The sequence below is a fragment of the Chiloscyllium plagiosum genome, unplaced genomic scaffold, assembly GCF_037043375.1.
Source record: "Chiloscyllium plagiosum isolate Xiang-an unplaced genomic scaffold, Cpla_swu_hap1 HiC_scaffold_36, whole genome shotgun sequence".
In the NCBI taxonomy this organism is placed as follows: Eukaryota; Metazoa; Chordata; class Chondrichthyes; order Orectolobiformes; family Hemiscylliidae; genus Chiloscyllium; species Chiloscyllium plagiosum.
In genome coordinates this window covers 12,682,303-12,701,037 of record NW_028270174.1, presented here as the reverse complement: position 1 = coordinate 12,701,037, position 18,735 = coordinate 12,682,303, and the positions used below count along the sequence as shown (strand labels likewise).

The 18,735-nt window shown below is 41.9% G+C and overlaps 1 protein-coding gene across 2 annotated transcripts in view; it reads left to right on the top strand.

The window, feature by feature from the left end:
• Nucleotides 1-18,735, top strand: part of tbck (TBC1 domain containing kinase) — a 202,672-nt gene that overhangs the window by 88,904 nt on the left and 95,033 nt on the right. For both annotated transcript variants that reach the window (XM_043674337.2, XM_043674336.2), the window contains exons 21-22: nt 14,214-14,250; nt 14,964-15,125. In XM_043674337.2, the coding sequence (XP_043530272.2) occupies nt 14,214-14,250; nt 14,964-15,125 (199 nt within the window). The remainder of the gene's footprint in view (nt 1-14,213; nt 14,251-14,963; nt 15,126-18,735) is intronic.

Below are 18,735 nucleotides of genomic sequence, written 5' to 3'. Positions count from 1 at the left end.
GATGTTTGAAAGAAGTGTTGGTACCAGAGGTGTACAGAGAGCAAGAGTATTGTGTGAATTGATGATGAATGTGATTCTACATTGTGGGAGTCTGAGCAGGAAAAGTAATGGAATGTTTTGTCAAGCATGGAGCTCATTAGGTGATAAGAATTTCACATTGTGAGAGAGGAAAAGCCATGCCGGTATAATAAAGGCTAGGGTGTGTCTAAATAATGTCATTCTAATATAATAACTGCACTTGACCTCTGTTGATGCTGAACCCAAGTATGTTTCCTGTGATTGGTTGCAAAGTCAGAAGGAAGGGGATGTTCACCTTCACAGTGGTGAGTTACAATCCACACACAAAATAAGCCATACTTGGCATAATATGGCATCTCCCACATGTGAAATTTCCTCACGACTGCACAGGATTAGCAGCTTATGTTATTTATTGGATCGGGCCTTGAACTCATGACCTTACATTTTAAGAGTGTGTACTTGGCTAAACCATGATTTTAAAAGTAAGCAAATAAACGAAGCTCAACTGATGCACTTTACATTATAGTCAACTTTATCTTGCAGCTGAAGATATTTTAATGCTACATTAACTTTGGTAACTAAACGTGATGAAGTTTAAAGACCAGAAATCCATTGTGATATATCATACACCCACCCCTATTTTCAATGTTATTAGCTTTTAAGTAAGTAAACAGTATTCTGTATAAATAACGCAGAGCTGAAGAAAGTAGCACACCCACATTCACATGTATTTGTTGTGATGACCAGTTGTATGCAGTTTAAATCATTGCGTGTCCTAAAGCTGATGCTCAAGTACTAATCCTATTTCAGCAAAACCAGACTAATCTTTCATCAGGGAAGTTTGAACCACTGCTGTTAAAATGTTTGCTCATGCTAGTGTGGTTCTCGTTGCCGAGGATAGTCTGTTTCTGTGAGATGATGTCTGTATCAGTCTAACTTACTCTTGTGACTGAGGCATAGGGTAAGAAGATAGCTGTGTTCTTAAACCATGATGATCATTTTCTGATGAATAACCCCCTTTCTCCATAACACTTTATTTATTAAATAGGGTTACCATGAAATGCCAGTAAGAAGTTCCTGTTCTGTCTGTGCAGTTAATTTTAGTTCGGGATTCTCTGAAATGTGAACACTTTATTGAGAAAGGCTGGCTAAGAGGGCCATGTGCACATTGAGCTGGCGATTATGTTGTGGATATTGTAAAACATGAAATAAAGTAATTAACAGGGATAGACTTGTGAAATTATACAATCAACTCAATTTGTGTTTGTAGAAATGGATTTAGGATTTCAATTCCTAATTGTTTCAGTGAAGTTGTTTCTAGTGTAAATGCAGTGATCCATTCTGCAATGAAATATCGAGGAGCAAGAACTCTGGGTTATGCAAAGTAAGGAAACGTCATTCAATCTATCAGAATCCTTCATTCTACAGCCAAGCTGTATATGCTGCTGTGGATTCGAGTCCACTTGCTATGGTGTCAGCCTTGACATTGTTGGTGCACTTTTGCCTCTGAGTCTGAAGCTCACTCCAGAAATTGAGCACAAAAATCAAAGCCCGACACTACACAGAGAGTGCGGGCAACACAAGATGGAAAACCAAGCTCCCGTCTGCTCTGACCGTAAGCAATCACATTGCAGCATTTGTAAAAGAGCAGGGAGGTTAAGGCCAGTGTCACAGTTGATATTTGTCCTTCAATTAACATCGCAAAAATAGATTATCTGGTTGTTTTCACATTGTTATGTTTGTAGGACTTTGCTGAGCTGTATTAGGCAAATATGTTTCTTATATTGACTATACTTCAAAAATAATTCATTCATTATTTGGCTAAAACTGTTGCCACTCGGCTGTATTGTGTAGTGTGCAATGATTAAACCTGAATTATACACAATCACAAGAAACCTGTAGGCGCACAGCGTTCGATTCATTCAGTTGCTCTAGTTAATATTACAAAATGTCGCACTGTATCATTGATAACATCTTAAAAGACTGCACTTTGTTGAGAAACTATGCAGAAGATGCAATTAATCATCTCAGAAATTTTGAATATATCTTGATACCACAGCGGCACCAATCACAATGTTGAGGGCATGCAGGACACTTCCATTCATTCCTTCATGGGGTGTGGGCATTCCTGGCTGTGCTAGCATTGATTATCCAGACCTAATTGCCATTGCAAAGGTTATGATGAGCCATTACCTTGAGCCACTGCAACCCATGTACTTTTGCTGCAGCCATAGTGCTTTTAAAAAGGGAGTATAAGGATTCTGACCAGCAACAATGAAGGAATAGTGATATAGTTCCAAGTCAGGTTCATGCATACCTAAAAGGGAACTTGCAACTGGTGGTGTGCCCAAATGCCTGTAGTAGAAGCAAAAGTTTAATCAGTGCTTTTGACGAGCGTTGGTGAGTTGCTGTGGTGCATCTTGTTGATGGTATGCACTGCTCCCCTTATCCCTACAAAGTCAGACAGACATTGCCCAGTGTAATAGCCTTTGCAGGACTTATAGAATTAAAAGTAGGGCCTTGGAAAATGTTGTAGAACAAAGTCCCAGGGGTTCAGGTGCATAATTCTTTAAAGCTTGCATCGTAGGTAGACAGGGCGGTTTAGAAGGCGTTTGGCAAGCTTGCCTCCATTGCTCAGTCCTTTGATTATAGGAGTCGGCATGTCATGTTGAGGTTATATAGGTCAAGTGGGCCTCTTGTGGAGTATTGTGTGCCGTCCTGGTTACCCTGTTATAGGAAGGATATTATTAAGCTGAAGAGGGTTTAGAAGAGATTTACCAGGATGTTGGTGGGAATGGAGGGTTTGAGTTATAAGGAAAGGCTAAATATAACTGAGACTTTTTTGATTGGAATGTAGGAAGTTGAGGAGTCACCTTGAAGAATCGTGAGGGTTTTATAAAATCATGAGGGGTATAGGTAAGGTGAATGGCGTGGGTCTTTTCCCTGGAGTGGGGGATTTCATGACCAGCGGGCATATTTTTAAGGTGAGAGGAGAAATATTTAAGAAAGAAATGACGGACAACTTTTCTTAACACAGAGAGTGGTTTGAGTGTGAAAATGTACCTTCTAAAGGAAGTGGTGGATGCAGGGACATTTAAAAGAGATTTGGATAAATACATGAATAAGAAATGTTTGGAAAGATATGGGCCAAGTGCAGGCTGGTGGGGCTAATTTAGTTTGGGATTCTGGTCAGCATGGACTGGTTGGACCAAAGACTCAGTTTCCCTGCTGACTATGTCTCTATGACTCTTTCTCAGGAAAATGTGAGAGTTAAAAACCCACAGTAAGTCCTCGTCACTCCAAGTGTAGGGTTTTTAAAAGAGGACTCTGAGTGTACGCTATTCAGGACATCCCAAAGCCATTTTACAGCTTTTGAAGTGTCATCACTGAAATATGACAACCAGATCACCTATTTTCTTTTGAAGTTATACAATGAATTGGTGAATATTATCTAGACCACTGGGCTAATCTCCCAACTCCTCATTAAAAAGTCATTTGGGATTCTTTATGTTCAATAGAAAGGGCAGGTGGGGCCTCAGAGTTGAGGTTTCATCCAATAAACAGTGCAGCACTCTCCTGATACTACACTGGAGTGCCAGCCATACGACGTTCTCAAGTTCCTGATATGGGGCTTTGAACCCATAACCTTCCAACTAAGTGGCATGCGTCTCAGAAATTTTGAATATAACTTGATACCACAGCGGCACCAATCACAATGTTGAGGGCATGCAGGACACTTCCACTTATTCGCTCATGGGGTGTGGGCATTCCTGGCTATGCTAGCATTGATTATCCAGACCTAATTGCCATTGCTAAGGCTACGGTGAGCTACTACCTTGAACCACGGCAGCCCTTGTGCTGTTAATGCAGCCATTGTGCTTTAAAAAGGGAGTATAAGAATTCTGACCAGCAACAATGAAGGAATGGTTATGAAGGCATGACTGGTTCATGATTGCCATGCAGCCAATTGAGTATTGTTTATAAGCTTCCAGACTTCTGTTTTTGTTTTTGCCATTGATTTAAAAAAAAATCATTTCAAGAGTAACTGCCGATTTTTTAAAAAACACCAAATTCATGTTGTATTTGAAGTGAAGAGTAGACTTGTTGGGCTGAAAGGCCTGTTTTCCACACTGTAGGTATTCTGTGATTGTAAGATGATGCAGTCCTGGTTTATGTTGATAGATGGCAGCATAGCCTTTATAAATGTAACACCTACATGCATTGAGCTTATTTTAACAATTGTACATCAGGCAGGATCCAACATGTTGGGTGTTGTATGAGCGCTCCATCCACAGGAAAAGCTCAGCCACTTTGGTGGAGGCTTCAGTGTAGGTGTCCAGAGCATTTTCTGAGACCGGTTTGGTTGCTATGCAAATTCAAGGAGAGGGACTGATGCCTTTTTGAGATCCCCAGTATAAGTTTTGAGTGCAACATTAGCGGCATGTGGTGAATCCCTGTGCTCTGGCATTTCAGTAGCTGAACCTTTGAAGGCAGCTGGTAAAAGTCTTGCATGTAATTCGGCAGGTTGGTAGACTCAAGACTTAGCCTTACAGTCCATTGCAGTACTGAGGGGTGTTGCATTGTCAGAAGTGTTACCTTTCAGCTGAGACGTTTACTCTCAAGACTTCATCAATCCCAAAGGAGTAATTAAAAATTAGCGTAAGTTGCATTTCCTTTCCTCAATCTTCAGCAACAAACCCAGATTAATTTTCTGTGCAATGTTGCATTGGAAAATAACTGTGATTCAACCCCAGAATGACACTTCAGAATAAATGATCAAATGTTAAATGATCGAGGCCAGTCATATTGGGATTCTGTATATAGAACATAGAACAATACAGCGCAGAACAGGCCCTCAATGTTGCGCTGACCTGTGAACTATTCTCAGCCTATCCCTCTACACTATCCCATCGTCATCCATGTGCTTATCCAAGGATTGTTTAAATCTCCCTAATGTGGCTGAGTTTAGATCTTTTTATCTTCATGTGGCAGCCAAAACACCACCAAAGTAAATGTTGTTTGTTTGTTCTTGCCTTTAGCCATTCTGTAATGTTGAGGATTTAGATCTGAATGGAAAGCAGTAAATATTTGCTTTTGTGAAGTCAGCTGTAGTCCGTCAAGTTGAAGTCAATTGAAGCAGGAAGCTGCCAACAGTTAGAAGTACTGAATGTTCTATGTGGGTCCAAAGTGCAAATAACTCCACTTTCCTAAAATCTGTACAAAGTGACATGAACTCTTCAGTACTCTTGAGCTTTGAGGTCACTTAATTGTGAGCAGGATCCTGTGCCTTTGTTATCCCTGTAAACCTGTCATGGCCAAAATTAAATTTCCCTTGGAGACTTATCATCTGATGATTAAAAAAAAGACTTGAATCTAAGCATGCCACTTGAACACTATAAATAATTCACTTTCCAGTGATCTCTGTATGCGTGTATATTTCACAAAGCTGTACATGGTTCCTCACTGTCCACAACCACACACTCAGTCAGTGAGCGGCAGAACATCTGGTTGACAGACTCTGAACTCAGGTGCAAAAGTTACAGGGAAAACCATTTTTTCCCGACTGTGCTGTTGTATTTACAGTGCTGCTTCAAAATCCTGCAGACATCAGCTGTGAAAAATGGGTGTTTAATGTAAGCTTTTAAATTAAAATTAGATGCTCACTTTTTTTTTAAGTCAAACAATGATCCTGAATATTGCAGTTTGTGGAAGTTGTATTAAAATACAATGGTTGTATTGTTGCTAAAATCTAATGTTGTTACTCAGTGGAACATAACAGTTCTTTCCGTCTTAAGATGCTGGTACAGCGTACTTGTCGCCCATTTCTAGTTTCCATTAATATTCTAGCACAAAAGAGGGAATCACTGGGTCAGTTCAGCACACCAACAGGTACTAAATCATGTTGGTGTGAGACTGAAACTGTTAAGATGTGAGGTTACCTTCCCTAAAGGATGTTAGTTGAACCAGCTAGGTTTTTATGACACTCCCAACAGCTTGGTGGTCACTTTTCTGCTCAAGTATCTCTTGTGAAATAATGGCACAGTGTTAATGTTGCTGGACCAGTGATCCAGATGCCCAAGTTAATGCTCTATGGGTATGGGTTCAAACTCCAAAACAGCAGCTTATAAGATCAATGAATAAAATTTAAAATTGTAAACTGGTGCCCATAACATGTTTTTTTTTTCTTCATTCATTCAAGGGATAGGCACATCACTGGCTGGGCCAACATTTGTTGCCCATTTTTAAATGCCCTTGATCAGGTGATGGTGAGCTGCCACCTTGAACCATTTGGTGTAGGGAGCATTCAAAACGCCATTAGGGAGAGTCCTTCAGGATTTGATCCAAATGAAGGAACAGTAATATATTTCCAAGGCAGGATAGCTTGGAGGGAACTTGCAAGTGGTGGTGTTCCCATGTCTCTGCTGCCCTTATCCTTCTAGATGGTTGTGAGTTTAGAAAGTGCTGTCTCAGGAGTGTTGGTGAATTTCCGCAGCGTGTCCTGAAAGTCATACACTGTGTGTCAGTGGTGGAGGGAGTGGATGTGCTGTCAATCGAGTGCCATATTGTGTCAAGCTTCTTAAGCGTTGTTGGAGCTATACTCATACAGGCAACATCGCATCCTGACTTGTGCTTGTAGGTGGTGGACTGGTTTTAGGGAGTCAAAAATTGAAATACTTGCTGCTAGATTCTTAGCTTTTGACTTGCTCTTGTGGCTACAATATTAATATGACTAGCCTAGTTCAATGGTAATTCCCAGGTTGTTACCAGTGCGGGATTCTGCAATAGAAATGCTATTGAATGTCAAAAGGTATTGGTTAGATTTAATGGTGATCATATCAATCAGCAGTTGTCATAAAACATGATATGGTTCTGTAATGTCCTTTAGGTAAGGAAAATTGCCATCCTTACCCAGGACTTGGACAGGCTAGGAGCATGGGCAAAGAAGTGGCAGATGGAGTACAATGTGTGGAATTGTGAGGTTATGCACTTTAGTGGGAAGAAAGGAGGCATATACTGTTTTCTAAATTGGGAAAAGGAAATCTGAAGCACAAAGAGACTTGGAAGTTCTAGTTGAGGACTCAGCTTCAGTTGGCAGTTAGGAAGGATGAATGCAACGTTAGCATTCACTTCAAGAGGGGTAGAGTACGAGAGCAGTGATGTACTGCTGAGGCGGTATAAGACTCCAGTCAGACCGCATTTGGAATATTGTGAAGGTTTTGGACCCCATTTCCAAGGAAGGATATGCTGGCGTTGGAGGGAGTCCAGAGGAGATTTACAAGGATGATCCCATGAATGAACATATGAGGAGCAGTTGAGAATTCTGGGTCTATACTCGATGGAGTTTAGAAGGATGAGGGGATTTCATTGGAACCTAAAGAATACTCACTTCAGGCGTCGGGGCCTCCATTTGCCGAGAGGTGCGAGGAAGGTCTTTAAGTGGGGGAGATCTATACCGTAGGGCTTCCTTCCCACCCACCACCTCTAACCTAACTAAGAGTCTGTAAACTAGGTAAGTTTTCAGGTTTCTTTGTTTTTCCTTCTCTTCCTTTGTTTAGTTCTGTGCGGGCTATAAGAGTAACGGGTTATGGACATTAGGGCAGTTGCATGTTCCTCCTGCAGAATGTGGCAGGTGAGAGACACTTCACATGTCTGCTGACTACATCTGCGGGAAGTGCACCCAACTCCAGCTCCTCAAAAACCGAGTTAGGGAACTGGAGCTGGATGAACTACGGATCATCCGGAAGGCTGAGGGGGGAAATTGAGAGGATGTACAGGGAGGTGGTCACTCCCCAGACACAGGATAAGGACAGCTGGGTTACTGTCAGGGGGAAGAAAGGGAACCGATGGTCAGAGCAGGGATCCCCTGTGGCCATTCCCCTCAGCAATAAATATACCGTTTTGGATTCTGCTGGTGAGGACGGCCTACCAGGGATAAGCCACAGTTGTCAGGTCTCTGGCACTGAGCCTGGCACTGTGGCTCAGAAAAGAAGGGGGGAAAATAGAAAAGCGCTAGTGGTAGGGGACTCAATAGTTAGATGGATTGACAGGAGATTTTGTGGTCAGGAACGGGATTCCCGGAAGGTATATTGCCTCCCTGATGCCAGGGTCCGGGATGTTGCCGATCGGGTTTACAAGATTCTGAAGGGGGAGGGTGAGCAGCCAGAAGTCGTGGTACATATTGGCACCAATGATATAGCCAGGAAAGGGATTGAGGATCTGAAAAGTGACTACAGAGAGTTAGGTTGGAAGCTGAAGAGCAGGACCAATAGAGCAGTGATTTCAGGTTTGCTACCGGTGCCACGAGATAGTGAGATGAGGAATAGTCAGCGAATGCAGCTTAACACGTGGCTGTGAGGCTGGTGCAGGAGGGAGGGTTTCAGATACCTAGACCATTGGGTACATTCTGGGGAAGGTGGGACCTGTACATGAAGGACGGGTTGCACCTGAACTGGAGGGGCACAAATGTCCTGGGTGGGAGATTTATTCGTGTGATTCGGGAGGGTTTAAACTAATTTGGCAGGGGGGTGGGAATCAGAGCCACATGTCTGAGAGGAGGTCAGTTGCAGACGTCACAGTGACAGGATATATTAAATCTAAAAGGAAGGATTCTCATGCGATGAAACAACGGGATCGGCTAAAGTGTGTATGCTTTAATGCAAGGAGTGTCCGAAATAAGAGTGACGAACTTAGAGCATGGATCAGTACTTGGGGCTATGATGTTGTGGCCATAACGGAGACGTGGGTTTCACTGGGGCAAGAGTGGTTGCTTGATGTTCCAGGGTTTAGCATGTTTAAAAAGAACAGGGAGGATGGAAAAAGAGGAGGGGTGTAGCATTGCTGATCAGAGAGTGCATCACAGCTATGGAAATGAAGGTTGTTGAGGAAGGTTTGTCTACTGAGTCAGTATGGGTGGGAGTTAGGAACAGCAAGGGAGCAGCCACCTCACTGGGGGTTTTCTACAGACTCCCTAATAGCAGTAGAGAGATTGAAGATCTCATAGGCGGCAGATTCTGGAAAAATGCAAAAGTAGCAGGGTTGTTGTTATGGGTGATTTCAACTTTCCCAATATCGACTGGAACTTCCTAAGTGTAGATGGTTTGAATGGAGCCAGTTTTGTCAGGTGTGTTCAGGAGGGTTTCCTTACTCAGTATGTCGACAGACCGATGAGGGGAGGGGCCATTTTGGATTTGGTGCTCAGTAACGAGTCAGGACAGGTGTCAGATCTCACAGTGGGAGAGCGCTTTGGTGACAGTGATCACAGCTGCCTCACATTTAGCATAGCCTTGGAAAGTGAAAGGAGCAATTACCAAGGGAAGATATTTAATTGGGAAAAAGGAAATTGTCAGACAGGAGTTAGGAAGTATAAACTGGGAGTGTTCCACAGAAAGGGCACAGCAGACATGTAGAGACTATTTAAGGAGCAGTTGTTGTGAGTGATGCACAAATTTGTTCCTCTGAGGCAGGTAAGAAGAGGTAAGATTAAGGAACCTTGGATGACAAGAACAGAGGAATTTCTCGTCAAAAGGAAGAAGGCAGCTTATGTAAGGTGGAGGAAGCAAGGATCTAGCACAGCTTTAGAAGATTACAGGCTTGCTACAAAGGAGCACAAAAATGGACTGAGGAGAGCCAGGAGGGGGCACGAAAAAGGCTTGGCAAGAAGGATTAGGGAGAACCCAAAGACGTTTTACTCATACGTGAGGAATAAGAAAATTATCAGGGAGAAGGTAGGGCCGATCAGGGATAGCGGAGGAAATTTGTGCGTGGAGTCTGAGCAGATAGGGGAAGCCCTAAAAGAGTTTTTTGCTTCATTTTTCACCAAGGAAAGGGAACTTATTATAAATGAAAACTTAGAGGAGCTGGGATACAGTCTTGATCAGATCAAGATTGATGAAGTTGATGTGGTAGAAAGTTTGGAAAACATTAAGATTGATAAGTCCCCAGCACCAGACCAGATTTATCCTAGGCTGCTCTGGGAAGCGAGAAAGGAGGTTGCTAAGCCGCTGGCGAGAATATTTGCCTCCTCACTCTCCACGGGAGTTATACCGGAAGATTGGAAGGAGGCAAATGTTGTTCCTCTTTTCAAGAAGGGTAATAGGGAAATCCCTGGCAATTACAGACCAGTCAGTCTTACGTCTGTGGTCAGCAAAGTTTTGGAAAGAATTCTGAGTAATAGGATTTATGACTATTTGGCAAAGCATAGTGTGATTAAAGACAGTCAGCATGGCTTTGTGAGGGGCAGGTCATGCCTCACAAATCTTGTTGAGTTCTTTGAGGAGGTGTCAAGACAGGTCGACGACGGTCAAGCAGTGGATGTGGTGTATATAGATTTCAGCAAAGCGTTTGTTAGGGTTCCCCATGGTAGGCTCATTCGTAAAGTCAGGAAGTATGGGATACAGGGAGATTTGGCTATCTGGATTCAGAATTGGTTGGCTGACAGAAGGCAGAGAGTGGTTATAGATGGAAAGTATTCTGCCTGGAGGACAGTGTTGAGTGGGGTCCCGCAGGGCTCTGTACTTGAGCCTCTGCTCTTTGTAGTTTTTATAAATGATTTGGATGAGTAGGTTGAGGGGTGGGTTAGTAAATTTGCCAATTACACAACGGTTGGAGGTGTCGTCGATAGTATAGAGGGCTACTGCAGGCTGCAGCACGACATAGACAGAATGCAGAGCTGGGCTGAGAAATGGCAGATGGAGTTCAACCTGGATAAATGCAAAGTGATGCATTTTGGGATGTGGAACTCGAATGCTGAATATAGGATTAAAGACATGATTCTTGGCAGTGTGGAGGAACAGAGGGATCTGGCTGTGCAAGTACATAAATCCCTCAAAGTTGCCACACAAGTAGGTGGAGTTGTTAAGAAAGCATATGGTGTTTTGGCTTTCATTAACAGGGGGATCGAGTTTAAGAGCCGTGAGGTTTTGCTGCAGCTCTACAAATCCCTGGCGAGGCCACACTTGGAATATTGTGTCCAATTCTGGTCGCCCGACTATAGGAAAGATACAGAAGCTTTGGAGAGGGTGCAAAGAAGGTTTACCAGGATACTGCCTGGACTGGAGGGCTTGCCTTATGAAGAAAGATTGAATAGGCTCGGACTTTTCTCTCTGGAGAGAAGGAGGAAGAGAGGAGACCTGATAGAGGTGTACAAGATAATGAGTAGAATAGATAGTCAATAGCCAGAGACTTTTCCCCAGAGCAGGATTGACTGGTACGAGAAGTCATAGTTTGAAGATATTAGGAGGAAGGTATAAAGGAGACGACAGAGGTAGGTTTTTTACACAGAGAGTTGTGAATGCATGGAATGCGTTGCCAGCGGTGGTGGTGGAAGCAGAGTCATTGGGGATATTTAAGCGACTGCTGGACATGCACATGGATAGCAGTGAGTTGAGGGGTGCGTAGGTTGTTACTATATTTTACATTAGGATTAAATCTCGGCACAACACCATGGGCCAAAGGGCCTGTTCTGTACTGTACTATTCTATGTTCTAATACTGCGAGGTCTGGACAGGGTGGACGTGGAGAAGATGTTTCCACTAGTAACAGAGACAAGGACTTGAGGCCACAACTTCCAAGTGAAGGAACAACTCTAAACACCGAGATGAGGAGGAATTTCTTCAGCCAGAGGGTGGTGAATCTGTGGAGCTCATTGCTGCAGAAGACTGTAGAGGCCAAATCATAGAGTGAATTTAAGACAGAGAGAGAGAGAGAGAGAGAGAGAGAGAGAGAGAGGTTATTGATTATAAATGGGATTGAAATTTACAGGAGGAAGGCAGGAGAATGGGGTTGTGAAACTTTTCAGCCATGATCGAATGGTGGAGCAAATCAGATGGGCTGAATGGGCTAATTCCAATTATATATCTTACGGTCTTATGATTGAAATGGGCATAAAACCTGAAGAAGAAATAATGAATGTGAAGAATTTCACTGTGTGAAAGACTAGGCAGCTTCCTGATGCATATGATACCTGCAGGCTGTGCTGCTTTCACAGTCTGCATAAAAGAACATGTTTTCCCTATTGGAGCCAGCCCTTCATGCGGATTTGGTTAAAGGAGCCCACCAAGTAACACAGCAGAACTAAATCGAAGGCAGTCACTCCTGACTCTTGAATTGTTAGCTGTAGATCGAACTTGGCATATGCCTGTGTGCAGACGTTTGAAGGCATTGCTTGTTTCAATTAATCATCTTGTTTGGTTACCAAAACATATGAAGCATTCCACATAACAGATTGCTTTTCAAGTGCAGTGACTTCTTATAGAGGCAACTGTAGCAGCTATTGCGTGCCAGCAAGCACCCACATATGGTGGACATGAGAAACTTCAGAGGGAGAGCTTCCAAACAGAATTACTTTCTCGCAGCAATTTCTGGCAGGAAATAATTTAGATTGGCCGAGAATTCTGTAATCGCGTTTATATTGTGCAATGCTGAGACCATTACTGCAGATGGTAAACCAGGCGGGATATAGGGTCCAGCAGCTTCCTTGAAAATCCAGACTCTTAGAGAAAATGCAGATGAGAGAAAGAAAATATTTTACATTTATGTAGCACCTCTTAAGTCCTCAGCAGGACCTTGATTATCTGGGGAAGTGGGCCGAGAAATGGCAAATGGCGTTTAATATAGATAAGTGTGAGATCTTGCATTTTGGAAAGTCAAATCAAGGGAGGAGTTTCATGGTGAGATTGTTAGGGCCTTAAGGGGTCTAGTGGAACAGAGGGACCTTGGAGTTCAGGTGCAGGGTTCTCTGAAAGTGGAGTCACAGGTAGACAGGGCAGTGAAGAAGGATTTTGGCACACTATCCTTTATCAGTCAGGGCATGGAGTATAGACACTGGGAAGTTATGTTGTAGTTGTACACTATGTTGGTGAAGCTGCATGTGGAGTATTGCGTTCAGTTTTGGTCACCTTGCTATAGGAAGGATGTTATTAAATTGGAAAGAGCGCAGAAGAAATTTAGAAGGATGTTACCAGGACTCCATGGTCTGAGTTGTAGGGAGAGGTTGGACAAGCTGGGACTTTTTTCTTTAGAGCGTAGGAGACTGACGGGGGATCTTATAGAAGTGTACAAGATCGTGAGAGGCATGGATAGGGTGAATGTAGTCGGTCCTTATCCCAGGATTGGGGATCAAGGACTAAAGGACATCAGTTTAAGGTTAGAGGAGAAAGAATAAAAGGGAATCTGAAACTTTTTTAAACAGAGGGTAGTATGCATGTGGAATGAGCTGCCAGCAGAAGTGGTTGAGGTGAGTACATTAACAACATTTAAAAGGCATTTGGACGAATACATGGATAGGAAAGTTTAGAAGGATATGGGCCAAGTGCAGGGAATTGTGGTTAGTATTGATGGACATTTTGGTCAGCATTGACCAGTTTGGGCCAGTCTCTGTGCTGTAGGACTTTATGACTCCAATTGCACAGCCACTGACTTATATCAGCATCTGTACAAATGCAATATCCACTATGGGTTTGCCAAGATCCCAGAGACAGAAATGTGATTAAACAGTTGAACAATTGTTATAACATTAGATTAGATTACCTACAGTATGGAAACCGGCCATTCGGCCCATTTCATCCACACCAACTCTCAGAAGAGCAACCCACCCCCCTATGTTTATCCCCAACTAATGCACTTTAAACTATGGGCAATTTAGCATGTCCAATTCAGCTCGCCTACATATCTTGGACTGTGGGAGGAAACCAGAGCACCTGGAGGAAACCCACGCAGACACTGAGAGAATGTGCAAACTCCACACAGACAGTTGCCCGGGGCAGGAATTGAACTCTTGTCCCTGGCACTGTGAGGCAGCAGTGCTAACTGCTGAGCCACTGTGCCATGGGAGAAATGTTGGCGAGCAGATCTGACAGCTTTCAGCTCCTCTATGTAGTGCTTAGGATCTTTTTATGGCAGGTAGGATTTAATGCCTTATCTAAAGGACAGCACTTTCAACAATGCAGCACGTTCTCTGTGATACCCTGAAGCAACAATCCAGATATGTGCTTAAGAAGGGCTTGACTGTCTGAGATAGTATCTCCAGTTTGAAAGTTTGATGGTGACAGGATATAAGCTTCCTTAAAAGTGGCTATTTTAAAATTGTATTCTTTGCTGTATAAAATCAGGAGCTCAACATTATTAATTAATCACTCTGCCTGTGCAATAGATAATTTCTCTATGCCCTAAGAGTGCTTTTTGTTTGTACTTTTTAGCTTTATGCCATTCCATGGTTTCTCACAATGTTTACACGTGAGTAATACTCATTTTTATCTATCAAAATTTGGTGGAGAAATCCTTGAAAATATTTGTGGTTAATTAACATAAATATTCATAATGTCAGGGCAGAAATCTCAGCTCATTGATGTCTCTAACGTGCACACTCATTACAAAATGAGGCCATAATGTACCTCTTTAATAAATTTGAGTTAAACAGAATAAGAATCACAACATATACTTTTGCTCACAACATTTAAATAGTTTATAGGAAATAATTGCATGAGAAGAATTTTGATGGATCTGCTGTGCATAGCTTTTTGACAAGAAATGGTGCCAACTAACACTTTAACTGATGTTAACTTCTGTTATGATGAATTTGTTTTGATGATGTTTCTGATTGGTGGTTTCAGATCATCAATCAAGTGCGTTCCTATTTTCAGTTGAAATTTACAGCTGAATACCAAATTGCTAAACCACAACCACTTATGTTATCTGGGAGAGAGACAAATTTTCAAACTCCTAAACAAGTCATAGAAGTAAAGCCTAACCAACAAAAAGAAAAGTATTTTAAAAAATGATTTTTTTTTTTGAAAATCAAAAAACAATTTTGTGTTATGTATGGATAGAACAATTATTTAAAACAACTTTTGTCAAATTTTGCATCATGAGAGAAATTCAATCCTGCTTCCTCACTAAATATATGCCTTGGTTGCTGAATCTGTCCATTTTTGTGACTGTATTTACAGATGTGTTTCCACTACACAAGATCTTCCACTTATGGGACACATTACTCTTGGGCAATTCTTCATTCCCATTCTGTATTGGGGTAGCTATTTTGCAACAGTTGCGAGACAGACTACTGTCCAATGGATTCAATGAATGCATTCTACTGTTTTCAGACTTACCAGGTAAGAACATGGAGTGAACAGTCTCTCAGAAAAGCTGTTCAACAAACACCGTGTACTGTCAGGTACTGAATTTCATCGTGTTTTCAGTTTTAATGTGGCACCAGTGACTTCAATTTTATTGATTTACTATGTCTGGGCATCCAAACGATACATATATATGTATATTATATGTTTTAATGGCTTTGTAAATTCAGTAGCGTTTTTAATTTATTTGCATTGTTATAGATGGACAATGCAAGGTCATTGAAGCAATTTGTAACTCTAATACAGCAGACTTTGTTTTAACCGGCACTACTCTATGACTCTATTGATAAAACAGCAAAAAATATATACCTCAAGTATCAGAAGTTTACTGTATTATCACAATCTCCGTGAAGTCCAAGTAGTCCGTTGAGGTTGCAAGTGAGAAGCTCTCTGCTAGTAATTTGTTTTTGTTTAAGGCAAAGTTGCATCATTACTTGAGTGATTTTTGCTGTAAATAAAGTATAACAGTGATGTGCATACCCCTTCCATCATGTTTCTATCACTCTGTGTGTGTTTTTACATTTATTGTGTCGACCTCTTGATAACCAGAATATTTGATCAACTGGCAGACTCACGGTCCCATAGGTGCCAGTTAAGAAAACGTTTACTGTATTATACTTTGTGTGTTGTTAAATCTGGAACAGTTTGTAATTGTTGGGCATTCATGCTAAGAAGAAACATTCACCTCAACCAATTTAATTTTCATTATTAAGTGTGTACAAATAACATGGTTCCAATGCTTTTAATTCTGTCCTGATCTATAATGTTCTTCACCCCAACTGTGCCTCTCGTGATCTTATACCCTTCTATAAGATCCCCTGTCAGTCTCCTACGCTCTAAAGAAAAAGGTCAGTGCTTGTCTGACCTCTCCCTATAACTCAGACCATGGAGTCCTGGTAACATCGTTGTAAATTTCTTCTGCACTCTTTCCAGTTTAATAACATCCTTCCTAAAGCAAGGTGACCAAAACTGAACACAATATTCCACGTGCAGCTTCACCAACATAGTGTACAACTACACCATAACTTCCCAGTATCTATACTAAATGCCCTGACTGATGAAGGCCAGTGTGCCAAAAACCTTCTTCACTGCCTTGTCTACCTGTGACTCCACTTTCAAAGAACCGTGCACCTGAACTTCAAGGTCCCTCTGTTCCACTACACTCCTTAAGGCCCTACCATTCACCATGAGACTCCCCCCTTAAGTTGACTTTCCAAAATGCAAGATCTCACACTTGTCTATATTAAACTCCATTTGCCATTTCTCGGCCCACGTCCTCAGCTGATTAAGGTTTTGCTGCACTTTCTGATAACCTTCCTCACTGTCCACGATACCGCCTATTTTAGTGTCATCTGCAAATTTAATAATCATGCATTGTACGTTCTCATTCAAATCATTGATATAGATGATAAACAGCAACAGGCCTAGTGCTGACCCCTGAGGCATTCCACTAGTCACAAGCCTCCAGTCCGACAAGCATCCTTCCACTACCATCCTCTGCTTCCTACCATCAAGCCAATTATGTAGTCTTTTCTAAATCCTGGGCCTTTTCACTTCACATTCCAATTTCCAGGAACAAACTTGCTCTTCTAGCAATGTTGAGCTTGTAATTGGAAGCACACCGTGACAGGGAGTACTGTACCTCAGAACTAACGACATATGCTCCTGATAACAGCAGGTTACACACTAGGATTTGTTCAGCTTCTGTTGCACATCCCGAATGGCTGCTGGTATTCTTCCTAAACAGCTTTTATTATTCCATCACAAACTGCAAGTCAGATTTATTCCAAGAACAAATGGAAAAATAAGCCAACAATTAGGCAGCCATAATTTTACCAACTTCACCTTGTTTTGAAAACCAAACTAGTAAATTCTTAGAATCACTTTTAAGAATTCTTTGCATGAGTAGATGAAAACATGAATTTTAATGTGAGATCAGCTTCTGAATCCAGAATTTGACTCCAGTTTGGTGGCATGGGAATAGGACTAGTACAAGTGACATGAAGAAATGGACAAGACTAACTGTTTCTGATGTATTTTTGATGTCATAAAATATCCCACAATTCTTCACAAAAGCATTGTTGAAGAAATGTGATAGCAATCCATGTAAATCGATATTAGGAGAGGTGATCACAAATCAGAGAGAGGTTTTAATTAGTGCCTTAAAGGAGGAAAGAGGGGGATAAATTCAAGAGTTTGGGACCTGAGCATCTGACGGCATGGCCATCAGTGGTGGAGCAGTGAAACCCGGGAGCACCTAAGAGACCAGAATTGGAGAAACCAGAGGTTTCTGAAGGCTGTAGGACCAAACAAGGTTGCAGAGATATGAATGAGTGAAGCCACAGAGGGAATAGAAACTAGGATGAGAATTTTAAAATCCAGTCCATGCAGACACGAGTCAACAAATTCAGACATGGTGGTGAATGGGACTTAGTATAAGCAAGGACACAGGGGTAGCAGAACTTTGGATAAGCTGAAGATTACAGAGAAGGTAAGGGAACAACTTGGAGGGGTGATGCTAATTACCAACAATTCAATTTCCTGACAGAGCTGTCAAGTAAACAAGAGCAAAGGTCTAGTGGAGAGAAATGACCTTGTGTCCTGCTAATGAACATTTGTATTTCACATGTTTCAGGTCCAGTGTCTCAGTTCTGAAGAAGGGTCACTAGACTCAGAATTTTAACTGGTTTCTCTCCACAGATGCTGCCAGACCTGCTGAGTTTCTCCAGCAATTTCTGTTTCTGTTTCAGATCCTCAGCATCCACAGTTCTTTGTTTTATTTTAGTCTGTATTTCATGTTCATCTAGCCTCATTTGCTAAATAAATCTTAACTTTCAGTGATTCAGCCATCACAGCACTACTAGGCTCTACCTTTCCTTTGCAAAATCACAGTTAAAGTCTTACAACAAATAGCAAACAGAAAATTGTAGTGCCTTTCCCTGCTACAGAATCAGGTCGAACAGGGAGGATTTGATATTTTAAGACACAGCTTTTTCACCTGCACCAAGAAAGCACAAGGTATCAGTCTAGAGATGTGCAGGTTCGGTGGATTAGCCATGCTAAATTGCCCATTGTATCCGGAGATGTGCAAACTAGGTGGATTAGCCATGGGATATGTAGCGTTACAGGAAGAAGGTGGGGGAGGGGTCTGGGTGGGGTGCTGTTCAGAGAGGTGGTGTGAATTTGATGGGTCAAATAGTCTACTTTCACACTGTTGAGATTCAATGATTCAATCAACTGTCATTCTCTGTTATCTCACATAATTAGTTTTTAGCAAGGAAACATTTTAGGGACAGGAGTTTATTACTTGGGAGCCATGTCAAAGGACAGGAAAGTTGGCCCTCTTCCTCCTTAAAGTTAAAAATGGATGAAGATAACTGTCAGTCTAACCTGATTTTTGAGAAGCTCCTTAAGATTATTTGTAATATTGGAAAAAATGACCACACACTAAAAAAGACATAGGTTAGTTAATTGCAGACAGCGTGTATAAGCTGAAAATGTGTTGCTGGAAAAGCACAGCAGGTCAGGCAGCATCCAAGGAAAAGGACAATCGACGTTTCGGGCATAAGCCCTTCTTCAGGAATGA